Below are 12674 nucleotides of genomic sequence, written 5' to 3' on the forward strand. Positions count from 1 at the left end.
CTCCCTCCCTATTTCAAACCCACTACCTTTCTTTCCATTTATCAAAACAGCAAAATTCTTTACTAGCCTCTTTTCACCAAAATCTGTAGCAAGCGAATTTAGTATGAAAAAAAAAAATTCTTCGTCCTCGCTATCCTTGCTCATTTGTTTCTCTCAAATAATTGGTAACTCCTTTTTAGATATTTTAATCTTTATTGATAACTTATTTTATTATTTTATTTGTAAATAATTCGAAACACCTTGATCCATATAGATATAAATTGGTAAATTATTTTATTATTTTATTTATAAATGATTTGAAACATCATGACCCTCTTGTACGTTTTTAATAATAGCATAGAGGAAAAGTAAAATAGTTAATTTATAATCTTAATTAAATTTTTTTTCACAAAATTATCAAAAAACTTAAAGCGTATAAAATTTTTATAAGATAAATTTTACCTACATGTAATGTAGTGTTAATTTTTTTTTTCCTTTTTTTATGAATAAAAAACGTAAATATATTCTATGTATTATATAAAGAATTTAACACTGAATTGATGACCATATGCCTTCTCGGTGATTTTTTTTTTTTTTTCTTTAAATTTTTTTTTTTTTTTTTGGGTCATCCTTCTCGGTAATCAAGTGGAGTATGTATAAGTGAAAATAAGATTATGAAAAATAATCATTTCAATTAAGAAATGCAATAAAATAGTCTACAAATAGCAAAGCAAAACAAAACCAAATGTTTATAGATTGAGTTTTCCAATCTTTGGATGGTAAATTGGTAAAAAGAAAAACAAGTGCCAAATGCAAAACAACGATACAAGAATGATCCAACTGAGAATATAACTTTTTTGCATGGTAAATTGGTAATTAGAGTTTATTTCATTAAAATTTATCTTAAATACTACTGGATCAACGCAAATGTTGCATTGAAATAGATAAAAGCAAAGGTTGAGAAAGGGAGCCAAAGAGATACATTAATTAAAATGAGAAAGTATCTCTTGATCCACACATACAAAGTATATATTTTGACATATATAATTGGAGAAAAATTCCGATTTAGTAAAAAAATGGCAAGATGAAAAGAGAAGGTTATGAGTTATATTCCGACTTTTTGATTTTTTCTTTTTTACGATGAGACAAAACTAAGGCCTAAAATTATCTTAATTAAGATTATTTTTCCCACATATTGAATCCTTTTCATATTTTAATTGGTAAATAAATATTCTTAATATTTTAAAATTCAACTATTTAGAGGATTTATTAATTAGTTTTTTTTCTATAAATTTTAGTGAGGAAGTAATATATTTATTTTTTTGATAAGTAAATATCCTAATAATTTTATTTTCAACTAATTATAAAATCTACTATTTAAATAGATCATTCCAAAATTTTGAGGGCATCACCATCAACACCAAAGTACATTTGTTCATTAATACAAAGGCCATTATTATTGTTCTAATTTTTATTTTTTTTAAGTACAGGACATTAATTCATGAAAAAGAAATAAATAAATAAGCTAATTACATACCAACGAAAATTATATATAGAGAGAGTTCTTACCATGAGCTAAAAAACTACTTAGACAAGCTTTTATGTATATTGATAATAAAGTTGTCATTAGTAACTGATTAAATATCAGGAAATTGGCCATTGATACAATTAAAAATAAAAGTATCCTCTCACAAATGTTAGAAAGAAAAGAAAAGAAAAGAAAATAGATTTCATCTAATAAGAGAAGATTACTGCCAAAATCAGAATACAAATATATATCACCTTCCATGATGCCAAGTTCAATTTTTCTCAAAGTGATAAATTCAGAAATGGTAGCCCAAATCGAGGGCAATAAATATAATCATACCCAAATAAAATAGAATAAATAAATTATGCAAACTTAGAAGGTCTCATTAACGTACAGACAATTTGACATAACTACGAGTTCTAAGTGAAGATTCATACATTATCAAATTCAACCAAATCACTCTCCAAATCCACATGCAACATGTCAATCAAAGGCTAATAAGATCAAATATAAACAAAATATATACTCATATATATATATATATATATATATAGAATCCGAATACAGCTCTTCTCAATCACCTGTAAGCATCTTCACCACAATAGAAATATATCTGGCGGTCTGAGCTTTGAATTTCTTGAAGAAACTGCAAAACCCTTCCAATGATGTGTCCGCCAAAGGCAACAGTCTCCTTGCGCGTGCAGTTCCCATACCTGAAGGAAAAATAAATGAATGATGCCCTAACCTAATGCCCCTAGGCTGAAAAGCTAAATTTCAATCCAACCAGTATTATCTACCAACAATGATTTAAAAATTTATTCTTTAATCTTTTCATATTTTCTTTATTACTATGGATGTGAGATCGGAAGAAAAAAGAAAGTCGATTTACTTTATTTTCTTTTAAATTTAAAAAGCAAGAATATATATAGTGGGTGTTTTTAAAAATTAAGTAAAAATATCAAAATATGTGAGAGAGAATGATGAATATGGCGGGTGATAGAGAGTGAGAGTATTATCGGTTGGATCAAAAAAATCAATGGGGTCAACAACGTGAAGTTTGATATTTTTATTAATTGAGAGGAGGTATTTTTAAAATTTTTACAAAATAAGAGGAGGCATTTTCAAAATTTTAACAAAAAAATATAAGTAATAATACAAATAAAAAAAATTCAGGCTTTGATAGTGTAGACTATATATATAGGTAGAGTAATTTCTCTTTATTATTTGGTTGTCAATAAAATAAAAGATAAGTGTGTAAGATGAAATTGAAAAAAAAGTGCCGTTTAATTCTTGTGGACGTGTTTGTTGAAAAGCCTTGTTTATTGTATATAATGCAACTAAAAGGAAACTATGTTGATTAATTGAATTAGGAAACCACGATTTAATAAGTAGGAGTATATTTTATATAAATATTAAAATTATAAAAATGTATATAGAAATTATTATATATATATATATATATATATATATATATATATATATATATATATATATATCAAGTGTCTAGTAATATAGTAACAGAAGATACTATTTTTATTATTATTGTTAACATTATTAGACAAACCAGATCAATGGGGAAAAGGGGTAAAAAAAAAAGAGGAGATATTTACCTGTAAGATACGACAACTCTTCCTCAAAATTACCATGGTTTGAAAAGAGGAGAGAAAACAGACTGAGTTTCTTCATTCTCCCATTTTAACTTATCCCACCAATCTCTCTCACATGTAATTGATTGTAGAGTTCCTTTGCCACTATTGGAGTCAAATGGAAGTTTGTTCAGCTTCGGACAGTTACCCACTGCAACTTTAAAGAGAGAGGGGAAGGGCAATGGATGACTGCAGATGCTCTTTAACTCTGGTAGATTCAACAGACTCAATGTTTGTAGCTCCCTGAATACATTCGAACTTCCTTCCCCACCAATATCATCAGCACTGCAATCCCCATCTTTTATTACTTGTTCCATTGCAACACATCCAAAAATATCCAAATTTTGAAGTTTGGGAACCCAAATTAGACATGTTAGATCCCTCAAAACCCTGCACTCATGGATCGCGACATTTCGAAGGTTATGGAAGCTTCTGCTTGCTGCATCTATTATTATATGATCCCGCCTCATTGACAACTCCTCTAAATCACTACAATTTACAATTGTAAGCCGTTCTAGTCTCTTTGCGTTCTTTTGTAGAGAAGACAATTGCAGTGAACTCGAGCCTTGCCATTCTTTAATAGTTAGACCAGCAATGCAACTTCCTAATTTTCGCCAACTTGAAAGATTATGGAGTGCCACTTCAGTTTTCACCATCAAAGTTAAATATTGCAGGTGATTCAAGCTTTCCAATTCATCTAGAAACAATTTGAAGTTGCTTCCTTCATCAATTCCTTCTAACAAAACACTACGAGAACCGAACTCCAACCTTTGCAGAATCATCATCTTCCCATCAATCATTAAACAGATCCCAGTCTGCCTGATATAACTTGCGGCGGATTATTATATCATCATCTTCCCATCGATCACCCAGATATAAATACTTCAAAGTTACCAATGACTTAAACTCAATTGGCAACTGCCTTATGCCGGTACCCGTGAGATTAAGATGTTGCAAGGAACGCAACCCAAAAAAACTTGCCGGTAACTTGGTTAAACAGTGATTCCCTGATAGGTCTAAAACTTTGAGAGCGGGCATAAACTGGAAGAAGCTATCAGATATGGTCCTCATATTATAATTCTTAGCAAGATTTAAAGTCAAGAGATTGGGACATGTAGGAGTTTCACTTAATTCCTCAATTGAATTCACCAACAAAAATACTCGTTCAGCCTTCTCCCATTTAGAAATAGGAGGTGCTGTGGTCAAATTAAGATTTCCTTGCACAAAATATTTGATCTCCTTTCCACTTTCCGAATTAACTATACTTAATGCCATGTCCCGAATCACGTCATGCATGTTCACATCAGAATAACCTTCTTTGCTCTTCAACAATAAACATGCACGCTTCAACCTACCAATAATTTCATATCCCAGTTCACAAGCCTCATCAATGTTATCACATTCATCGTCAAAAAACCCCTCACCTATCCAAAATTCTATGAGTTCCTCAACACCAATATCCCAATCTTCTGGATAGAGAGCACAATATAGGAAGCAAATCCGAGTTGTTTCATCACACAAGTTATCATAACTGAACTTTAAACGGCGAAACACCTCATTTTCCATACCTGAAATTTTGAATGTAGAATTCTTCAGCACATTTAATGCATAATTCCATTCTTGGGGAGTTGTTTTGGCAGCCATGGCTCGTCCAATTGTAATCAGCACCAATGGCAATCTGGCGCATTCTTTGCAAACATCTTCTGCCAGCTTCCCTATCGCGGGGTGGGAATTGAGGGTCTCTTCTCCCACCTTATCTTTAAACAGATCCCAGGCTGCCTGCCATGCCAAACATTCCACTTCAATCTGCTCTCTCTCTCTCTGAAACCCATCTGTGTTTTCTGTTGTCTTCCTCGCCTCCGGCAATACTGGGAGTCTTTGTACTAATTTTATTACGTGTTTTGGGGTTCCATCTTAGTCCCAGATTAATCATAAAATATTGTTATACAACCATGACATGAATTGAACACAAGATTATAAAACAACAGCAGCAGGATTTCAGTTCAAAACTTTAAGTAAACTCAAACCAGATTAATTCAATGAAATTACATACTGTTAAACATGCATAAAAAATGCGTTTTAGCATTATTTTAATCCCTGGAGTCTACCTAGGCATGCACAGAACACAGGTTTAAGGGAAAGAGATAGAATAAAAACTTGCCTTTAGGTTTTCGTTCAAAACCTTAAACCTCCATCTCTGTAATTTCTAACCACTTCCCAGTTTGCCGCTTCACTCCTTTGTTGCTCTTGGTTCAACCCAAAAGCACTCCGTCCCATCCTCCTTGAACCTCTCCATCTATCTCTCAAAATCCCTCTCTGCCTCTCAATATCCTCTGTTCGTGGTTTTAGTCGTAAAACCCTAGACATAACCCATATGATAGTATATATATATACAGACGTCTCTAAACCCTAGTCCACTTAGAATTAGAGATTGAAAACCCTAATTAAATTCTAGTCGGCCTCCACGTGAATCCTAAAAGAAAACTGAAACCTAATTTAAACATTAACTAAACCGTAATGAAAACCCATTCACGTATATAAGTTACTAACCAATTACAATTAATTTAATTATAGAAAAACCAACATAAAATACAACTAATTTAATCTCATTAAAACAGAATTCCAAATAGAAAATACAACTAAACAATTAAAGAAAATAACACACAATAATTAAATAATTCAAATTAATCAAATATCAAATAATAAATGCAAATAAACGATTAAACAAATTAAATTAACAATTAAACAAATAAAAATGCAATAAAATAAAAATTAACATGCCGAGACTATCCTTTTAAAATTAGGGGTATTACATGTTTCAAGTGTCAGTAGCCCGGGCACTACAAGGCACTGTGTCCATAGACTTAGTCAGTTCAGGGAGGATGCTTTGGGTGTGGCCAGCAAGGCCATATAAAGAGAGATTGTCCATGACGTGGTAGTGGTACTGGTAGAGGTGGAGGTTCACAACAGAGGCCGACACAATCTGCCACAGTTCAGTCAGGGTTTCGACCACCACCACCACAGCAAGCTATGGCATCTTAGGGCTCTCAACCAGCTAAGGGAGCTTCATTTAGTTCACCTGCGCAATAGTCAGGCTATCACGCCGGTGGTTCTCAGGTCAGTGGACCCAGGGGAGGGTCGGGTGTATGCAATTACTCCGGCTACTACCCCAGCCTAGCCATCATCCAATCTATCAATTGTTAAGGTAGGTTTCTTGTGTCCTATTCCTGGGCTAAAGTGTTATTTGATTCTGGTGCTTCGTATTATTTAATTTCGTTGTCATTTGCACGGGCATTGGTATTAGAGGTTAGTCAGTTGGATAAACCACTATGTGTAGATACACTAGTTGGGGGTTCAGTTGTTCTTGATAGAGTTTTTCGTGGTTGTACCATTATGATCGCGGGACGAGTACTTGAGTTTGATCTTATTCTTCTCGAGATGACGTGTTTTGACGTCATTCTTGGGATGGATTCGTTGTCATCTTTTAGGACATTTATTGATTACTTCAAGGGTAGGGTATCGGTTTGTACTCCGAACGGGGACTGTTTTTATTTTATGGGAGATCAGTGCGATTCTGTTATTATGGTGTTAGAGGTCGGGATCGACAGGATTTTTTTTTTTTTGCTAATCTTTTAGCCGATAACGATGGGTTTTACGGGGTTGAGTATCCGATAGTTGTGTGCAATTTTCTGAACGTATTTCCGGAGGGCTTGACAGAGTTGCCTCCACATAGGGAGGTGAAGTTTGTCATTGATCTCATGCCTGGTAGGATACCCATTTCCGTGGCACCGTATTGTATGGCACTGACAAAGTAGGAGGAGTTAAAGAAATAGTTGGATGGCTTGAAGATCAAAGGGTATATTCGACCTAGTGCTTCGCCGTGGGGAGTACCGAGCTTATTTGCAAAGAAGAATTGATGGTTCTTTAAGGTTATGCATCGATTACAGGAATTTAAATCATGCCATCTTCAAGAACAAGTATCTATTGCCTAGGATTGATGCCTTGTTCAATCAATTAAAAGGCGATTGTTGTTTCTCGAAGATCGATTTGAGATCCGGTTACTACCAGTTGAGGGTAAAGGAAAAAGATATCTCGAGGATTACTTTTTGTACACGATACAGTCTTTACGAGTTCTTAGTTATGCCATTTGGTTTGACAAATGCACCGGCGACGTTTATGGACTTAATGAATCATGCCTTCCATACCTATCTTGATAGGTTTGTCATCGTGTTTGTGGATGACATACTTGTGTATTCACCGTCAAAGGAGGAGCATGAGATGAACTTAAGGACAATACTATAGATTTTGAGGGAGTATCGGTTGTATGCTAAATATGAGAAATGCGAGATTTGGTTGGCAGAAGTAAAGTTCTTGGGGCATGTTGTTTCCGGAGGAGGAGTTTCAATTGATCCTTCCAAGATTGAGGCCGTTTTGAATTGGGAGAGTCTAAGGAATGTGTTCGAGATTCAGAGCTTTCTAGGCTTAGTAGGATATTATCGAAGGTTTGTGCAGGATTTTTCTCGCCTAGCCGCACCTATGACGAGACTTACCTGAAATGGTATAAAGTTTATATGAAATGAAGCGTGTGAATCCTCTTTTTAAGAGTTGAAGACAAGATTGACTACGGCACCGATTTTGATCATACCCGAGTGTGGCTTGGGTTATGTCATTTATTGTGACACTTCCCACGATGGTTTGGGATGTGTCTTGATGCAAGATGGGAGAGTTGTTGCTTACAGGTCTAGACAGTTGAAGACTCACAAGCATAACTACCTCACTCATGACTTAGAGTTGGCGGCAGTTGTTTTCGATTTGAAGAATTTGAGGCATTACTTGTATGGTGAGAGATTCGAAGTCTTTTTCGGATCACAAGAATCTCAAGTACCTTTTTATGCTAAATGATTTGAATTTGAGACAAAGGCGATGGGTTAAGTTTATTGAAGATTACAATTTTGACTTGCAATATCATCCTGGGAAGGCAAATGTCGTGGCAGATGCTTTAGGTAGAAAGTCCCGTGGTGAAATAGATTGCCTTGTTATTCGGGGATGGAAGATGATGAAAGATATTGCATTGCAGCAATGGGGTTTCATTTTAGTGATAGCGACAAGCCTGCTACATTATTTAGTCTTTTAGGCCAATCGACACTTGTTAGTCGGGTCATTGAGGCACAAAAGCACGATGATGAACTCAAAAGTGATCTGTTCTTAGATTTTGGGTGGTGAGACAGTCGAAGGTTGGACCTTACATCTGGATAAAGCCTTGTGGTTTAAAGGCTTAACGGTTATTTTTACGCCTTGTCATGAGGACATTTTACGGGAGTTCCGTACTTCTCGTTTTGTGTGCATCTTGGCAGCATGAAAATGTATAATAATTTGAAGTGTTAGTATTGGTGGAAAGGAATGAAGAGAGATATGGCACAATTCGTTGCTAGATGCCTTACTTGTCAGCAAGTGAAGGCCGAGTACCAAAGGCCAGTGGGTTTACTTTAGCCTTTAAAAGTGACACAGTAGAAGTGGGAACATGTCACCATGGACTTTGTGATGAGGCTTCCGAGGTCAGTGAGGGGTAATGATGCAGTGTGGGTCGTAGTTGACAGATTGACCAAGTTGGCTCATTTCTTACCTATGAGTGTGTCAGATAATGTTGAGGCGCTTAGCCGGTTGTATGTGAGTGCGATTGTGAGATTGCATAGTGCTGCTGTGACTATTGATTCAGACATATATTTTCAATTTACTTCCAATTATTGGGAGGGATTTTAGGAAGCACCAAAGCTCAACAGTGGCAGGTGCTATTTGGTTGATCGGAGCAAGCTCTGGCTCAGCCGCGGCCGGTGTAGCTGGGATTCTTTTGTCAAGAGCATGGAGAGCCTCCTCAAACCTCTTCATTCGAGTCAGCAACTGAGTGTTGATGTTCTGCATTGCTTCTAAGATAGCACCTGTGTCGGGTCTATGCCTTGACTTCGCCGATGAATAAGATCCGGCGCTGGTAGCTCCAACAGCAGATACATCTGCCTGTGTTGGTGGAAGGTGTACCTCGTCTGGATTCATCTTCTTACTAAGATATTCCTAATGAAGTCGCCAAATATATGTACTTGTTTTTTGAGTCAAGCTAAAAATGAAAATATCTGGGAAATACCACTAAAATAATATGAGGAATACAGAAGAGTGGATTGAGGGAGAGAAAACCAGTCCAATTTGAGGACTGAAACGATGGTATAAAAGACGAAGTCTGGAGTGTTGAACGAGCCCGAATTCTTTGTGTCCTTATCCCTTTGCCTTTGCCACCTTTTTATAACCCAAGGTCATTCAGGTTGCATCTGTTGGGCCTGTGGATAAGGTGAGTCAGGGTCTAAGTTCCTTTATGGATCATAATGCTCTAATCCCTTTTTTTTTTTGGTTCTGTTGCTAGGTGTGCATGTTTACTTAAATGACCCAAAATAGAGGGTAAATGTAAAGGTGTATATGCTTCTCCAGCCTGTCTTTCGCTTTTTTTCCTCAAATTGGGTCCTGCCTTAACAAGACTTAGCTAGTTTTCTATCCTCCATTCCAAAGTCCCTTCTACATTCCAACTGGCCTCAAAGAGTCCTACCATTACTCTTCGTTGTTTGTTTTCTTTGACAGGATGTGACTTGGTCGGATCGAGGTTCAAGGCCTATCAACTGACAGTTTATGGCTTGATCGGATCGAGGTTCAAGGCTCATTGATCGATTGTGGCTTAGTTGGGTTAGGGTTTAAGGCTCATCGATCGACCGTTGTGGTTTCGTTGGGTCGAGGTTCTAGGCCCATAAATCAACATTTTGGTTTGGTCAGTTCAAGGGTCTAGGCCCATCGATCAACAATTATGGCTTTGGTCGAATTGAGGTTCTAGGCCCATCGATCGATAGTTGTGACTTTAGTCAGATCGAGGTTCAAAGCCCATCGATCGACAATTATGGCTTTGGTCGGATCGAGGTTCAAGACTCATCGATCGACAGTTTATAGATCCCATGCTTTATGGGTTTATTGACTGGCTGTTGTTTTTGCTGGAGCTCTTATATCAACCAAGTGTTGGTTATTTTTGTCTTCTTTTTTATTCTTTTGAGGTTGACACTAAGGTGATGTCAGCTTAATTTGAATTTTGGTGACGTGGCCTATTTCATGTCCACAGTGTTCATCTGTGTAGGGATTTGGTGGTGGGTTTGAGGGGGAGGCCATGGATTAACTAGTAAAGTAGTGGCTTGTTTGGGTTAGGGTTTGAGAGGGGAAAAAGAAAAAGAGAGTGATGAGAGAGAAAATTTGGGTTTTTCAGATGGGTCGTTCCCGATAACTCATTTAAAATTATTTGATTCAGGGGTATTTTAGTCAATAAAAAATGGTTGTATTGCTTAAATTAATAATTTAATGTGTCCAAGGGTAATAAAGTCAATTCACTGTTGTCTGGTGTCTTTGTTAATTTTTTCAAACTTAAGAAAGTGTCATCATTCAAAAATATGCTAACTTATATATGGCTATCTTTACCCCCAAATCTCAGTAGTGTCATTGTATTTTACCCAAAAAAATAAATAAATCTCTCAAAGAATCTACGCTTTCAATCGATGCTTTGGATCCCATACTATCCGATGCCCATTAGATGTAATTTGTCCGTTACAATTCTCGAATTAGTTCTTCATCTTTTTTTTCTTTTTTTCTTTTTTTCTCATTGCTCTTTACATTGTTAATTTAATTGCATCTTCAGTACTAGAAATGTGTGACTAAACAAAGATAACATTCTTTTTGAAACGCTACATGGTGAACAAATCATTATGTCGCTAGCCATAACTCTGATGACTAATAGGGTGGAAAATAGGTTTTATTTTATTTTATTATTATTATTATTTTTTATTCTTTGGTAATTGCCTTGTTAGAATGGGTATCAATGATAATCTTAAATATAAACTAAAATAGGGAGGGTGTGACTTTTAGTAAATGGAAAGAAATGTACTGGGTTTGAAATGTGACCTTTGGATTAAATTTTCTTGTTCATCGAGGGGCAAGATAATTTATCTATACTTTGTACCGATTGTTCAAGTTCAAACTCACTAATTTTCTTTCCTTTAACCTACTACTCTTTCAAGTTTATGTGGCTATCCATGTATCAAATATAATGAGTCTCATTTTAAAACATAAGGTAATTGACTATTTAAAAAGTTGTAATATTTTTTCTAAATTTATCTTAATCTAGTATTTTTATTGGCGATTAAAGTTTTAACCACCATGTATTTATATATTTATTTTATATTTTAAATTACATCTATGTAAGGACCATTGAGATACTGCAAATTGTCTTTTTGATCATTAATAATATAATAGGCATTTTTTAATTATTATAATAATCAAAGTTAAAGATCTATCTAACTCCCAAAAACAAAGACAATAAGATAAATTAAAAAAAAAAAAATTGCAAAAATATAGAAAAATTATAAAACATTGCAATTTTTGCTCTAAATTTTGTATAAATCAAATTACTAAATTTGAGTACCATGAATCTTACTGCGAAAAAAAATAATAATAATAATATGATATGGCTATGTAAAACTAAAAAGATAAGAAAATGGGCTATAGAAAACGGAAAAGATAAGGAAACGGAAAGAAAGTATTTTATGAAAATAAACCGGAATAGTAATGATGCCTATTCAGGTTAAAATTTTGAATAATCACGTCATATTTTTGTCGAGTTATTAAAGTTGTTAATAATATCATTTTACTTTCAAATTTAAGAGCATCTCAGTAGTTGTTAGAACACTCTTTTGCGTAAAATATACACGTATGATGTATAATTTTTTTTTTATTATTATTTTTTTTTTTATGTTAAGCATTTTGTTAAGATACACTATCATATAAAATTATTGTGTATTTTACATAACCTTTATATACGGCGGCATCATCATATTTCATTTTTCATTCTTCTTTCTCATTTCATCAACGAATCAACCCAATATTAAATAGGTTTGTTAAAATTATGTTGGGTTGAGTGATTAATTGTTATTGGAAGATATATTTTTACACAAAAAGTATAAAATAATAGTTGGAATTAAAAATAAATAATCCAAATTTGTTTTTATAAATTTATCATAACACAGATTTACACAAATATATATATATATATATATATATATATAGAGAGAGAGAGAGAGAGAGAGAGAGAGAGAGAGCAGTTGGAGTTACTCTACGAGTTCTAACCCACTACCTTTGTTTCCATTTACTATATAAATCACTCCCTCCCTATTTCAAACCCACTACCTTTCTTTCCATTTATCAAAACAGCAAAATTCTTTACTAGCCTCTTTTCACCAAAATCTGTGGCAAGCGAATTTAGTATGAAAAAAAAATTTCTTCGTCCTCACTATCCTCGCTCATTTTTTTCTCTCAAATAATTGGTAACTCGTTTTTAGATATTTTAATCTTTATTGATAACTTGTTTTATTATTTTATTTGTAAATAATTCGAAACACCTTGATCCATATAGATATAAATTGGTAAATTATTTTATTATTTTATTTATA

General features: G+C 34.3%; 1 protein-coding gene across 1 annotated transcript; it reads right to left on the reverse strand.

Annotated features, from left to right (window-relative positions):
- Positions 1-1843: 1843 nt before the first annotated feature.
- LOC132277532 (probable disease resistance protein At5g63020) lies at positions 1844-9201 on the reverse strand. Its single transcript, XM_059779384.1, has 4 exons — positions 8889-9201; positions 3973-5021; positions 3118-3938; positions 1844-2220 (listed from the first exon to the last, which is right to left on the reverse strand). Exons 1-3 carry the CDS (start codon positions 9199-9201, stop codon positions 3147-3149), a joined length of 2154 nt encoding a protein of 717 aa, XP_059635367.1. The 3' UTR covers positions 1844-2220; positions 3118-3146.
- Positions 9202-12674: the final 3473 nt, after the last annotated feature.

This window comes from Cornus florida, unplaced genomic scaffold, assembly GCF_030987335.1.
Source record: "Cornus florida cultivar Cherokee Brave unplaced genomic scaffold, ASM3098733v1 CherokeeBrave_3.0.0_Hap2_Chr10, whole genome shotgun sequence".
In the NCBI taxonomy this organism is placed as follows: Eukaryota; Viridiplantae; Streptophyta; class Magnoliopsida; order Cornales; family Cornaceae; genus Cornus; species Cornus florida.

Bases quoted from the DNA above. Each gene is read 5' to 3' on its own strand.
- LOC132277532 (XM_059779384.1), bottom strand. From the start codon at position 9,201: ATGAATCCAGACGAGGTACACCTTCCACCAACACAGGCAGATGTATCT. The intron at 5,022-8,888 runs GTAAATTGAAAA...AAAGACTCCCAG, and splicing joins ATCCCTCCCAATAATTGGAA to TATTGCCGGAGGCGAGGAAG. The intron at 3,939-3,972 runs GCAGACTGGGAT...ATTGATGGGAAG, and splicing joins TCCGCCGCAAGTTATATCAG to ATGATGATTCTGCAAAGGTT.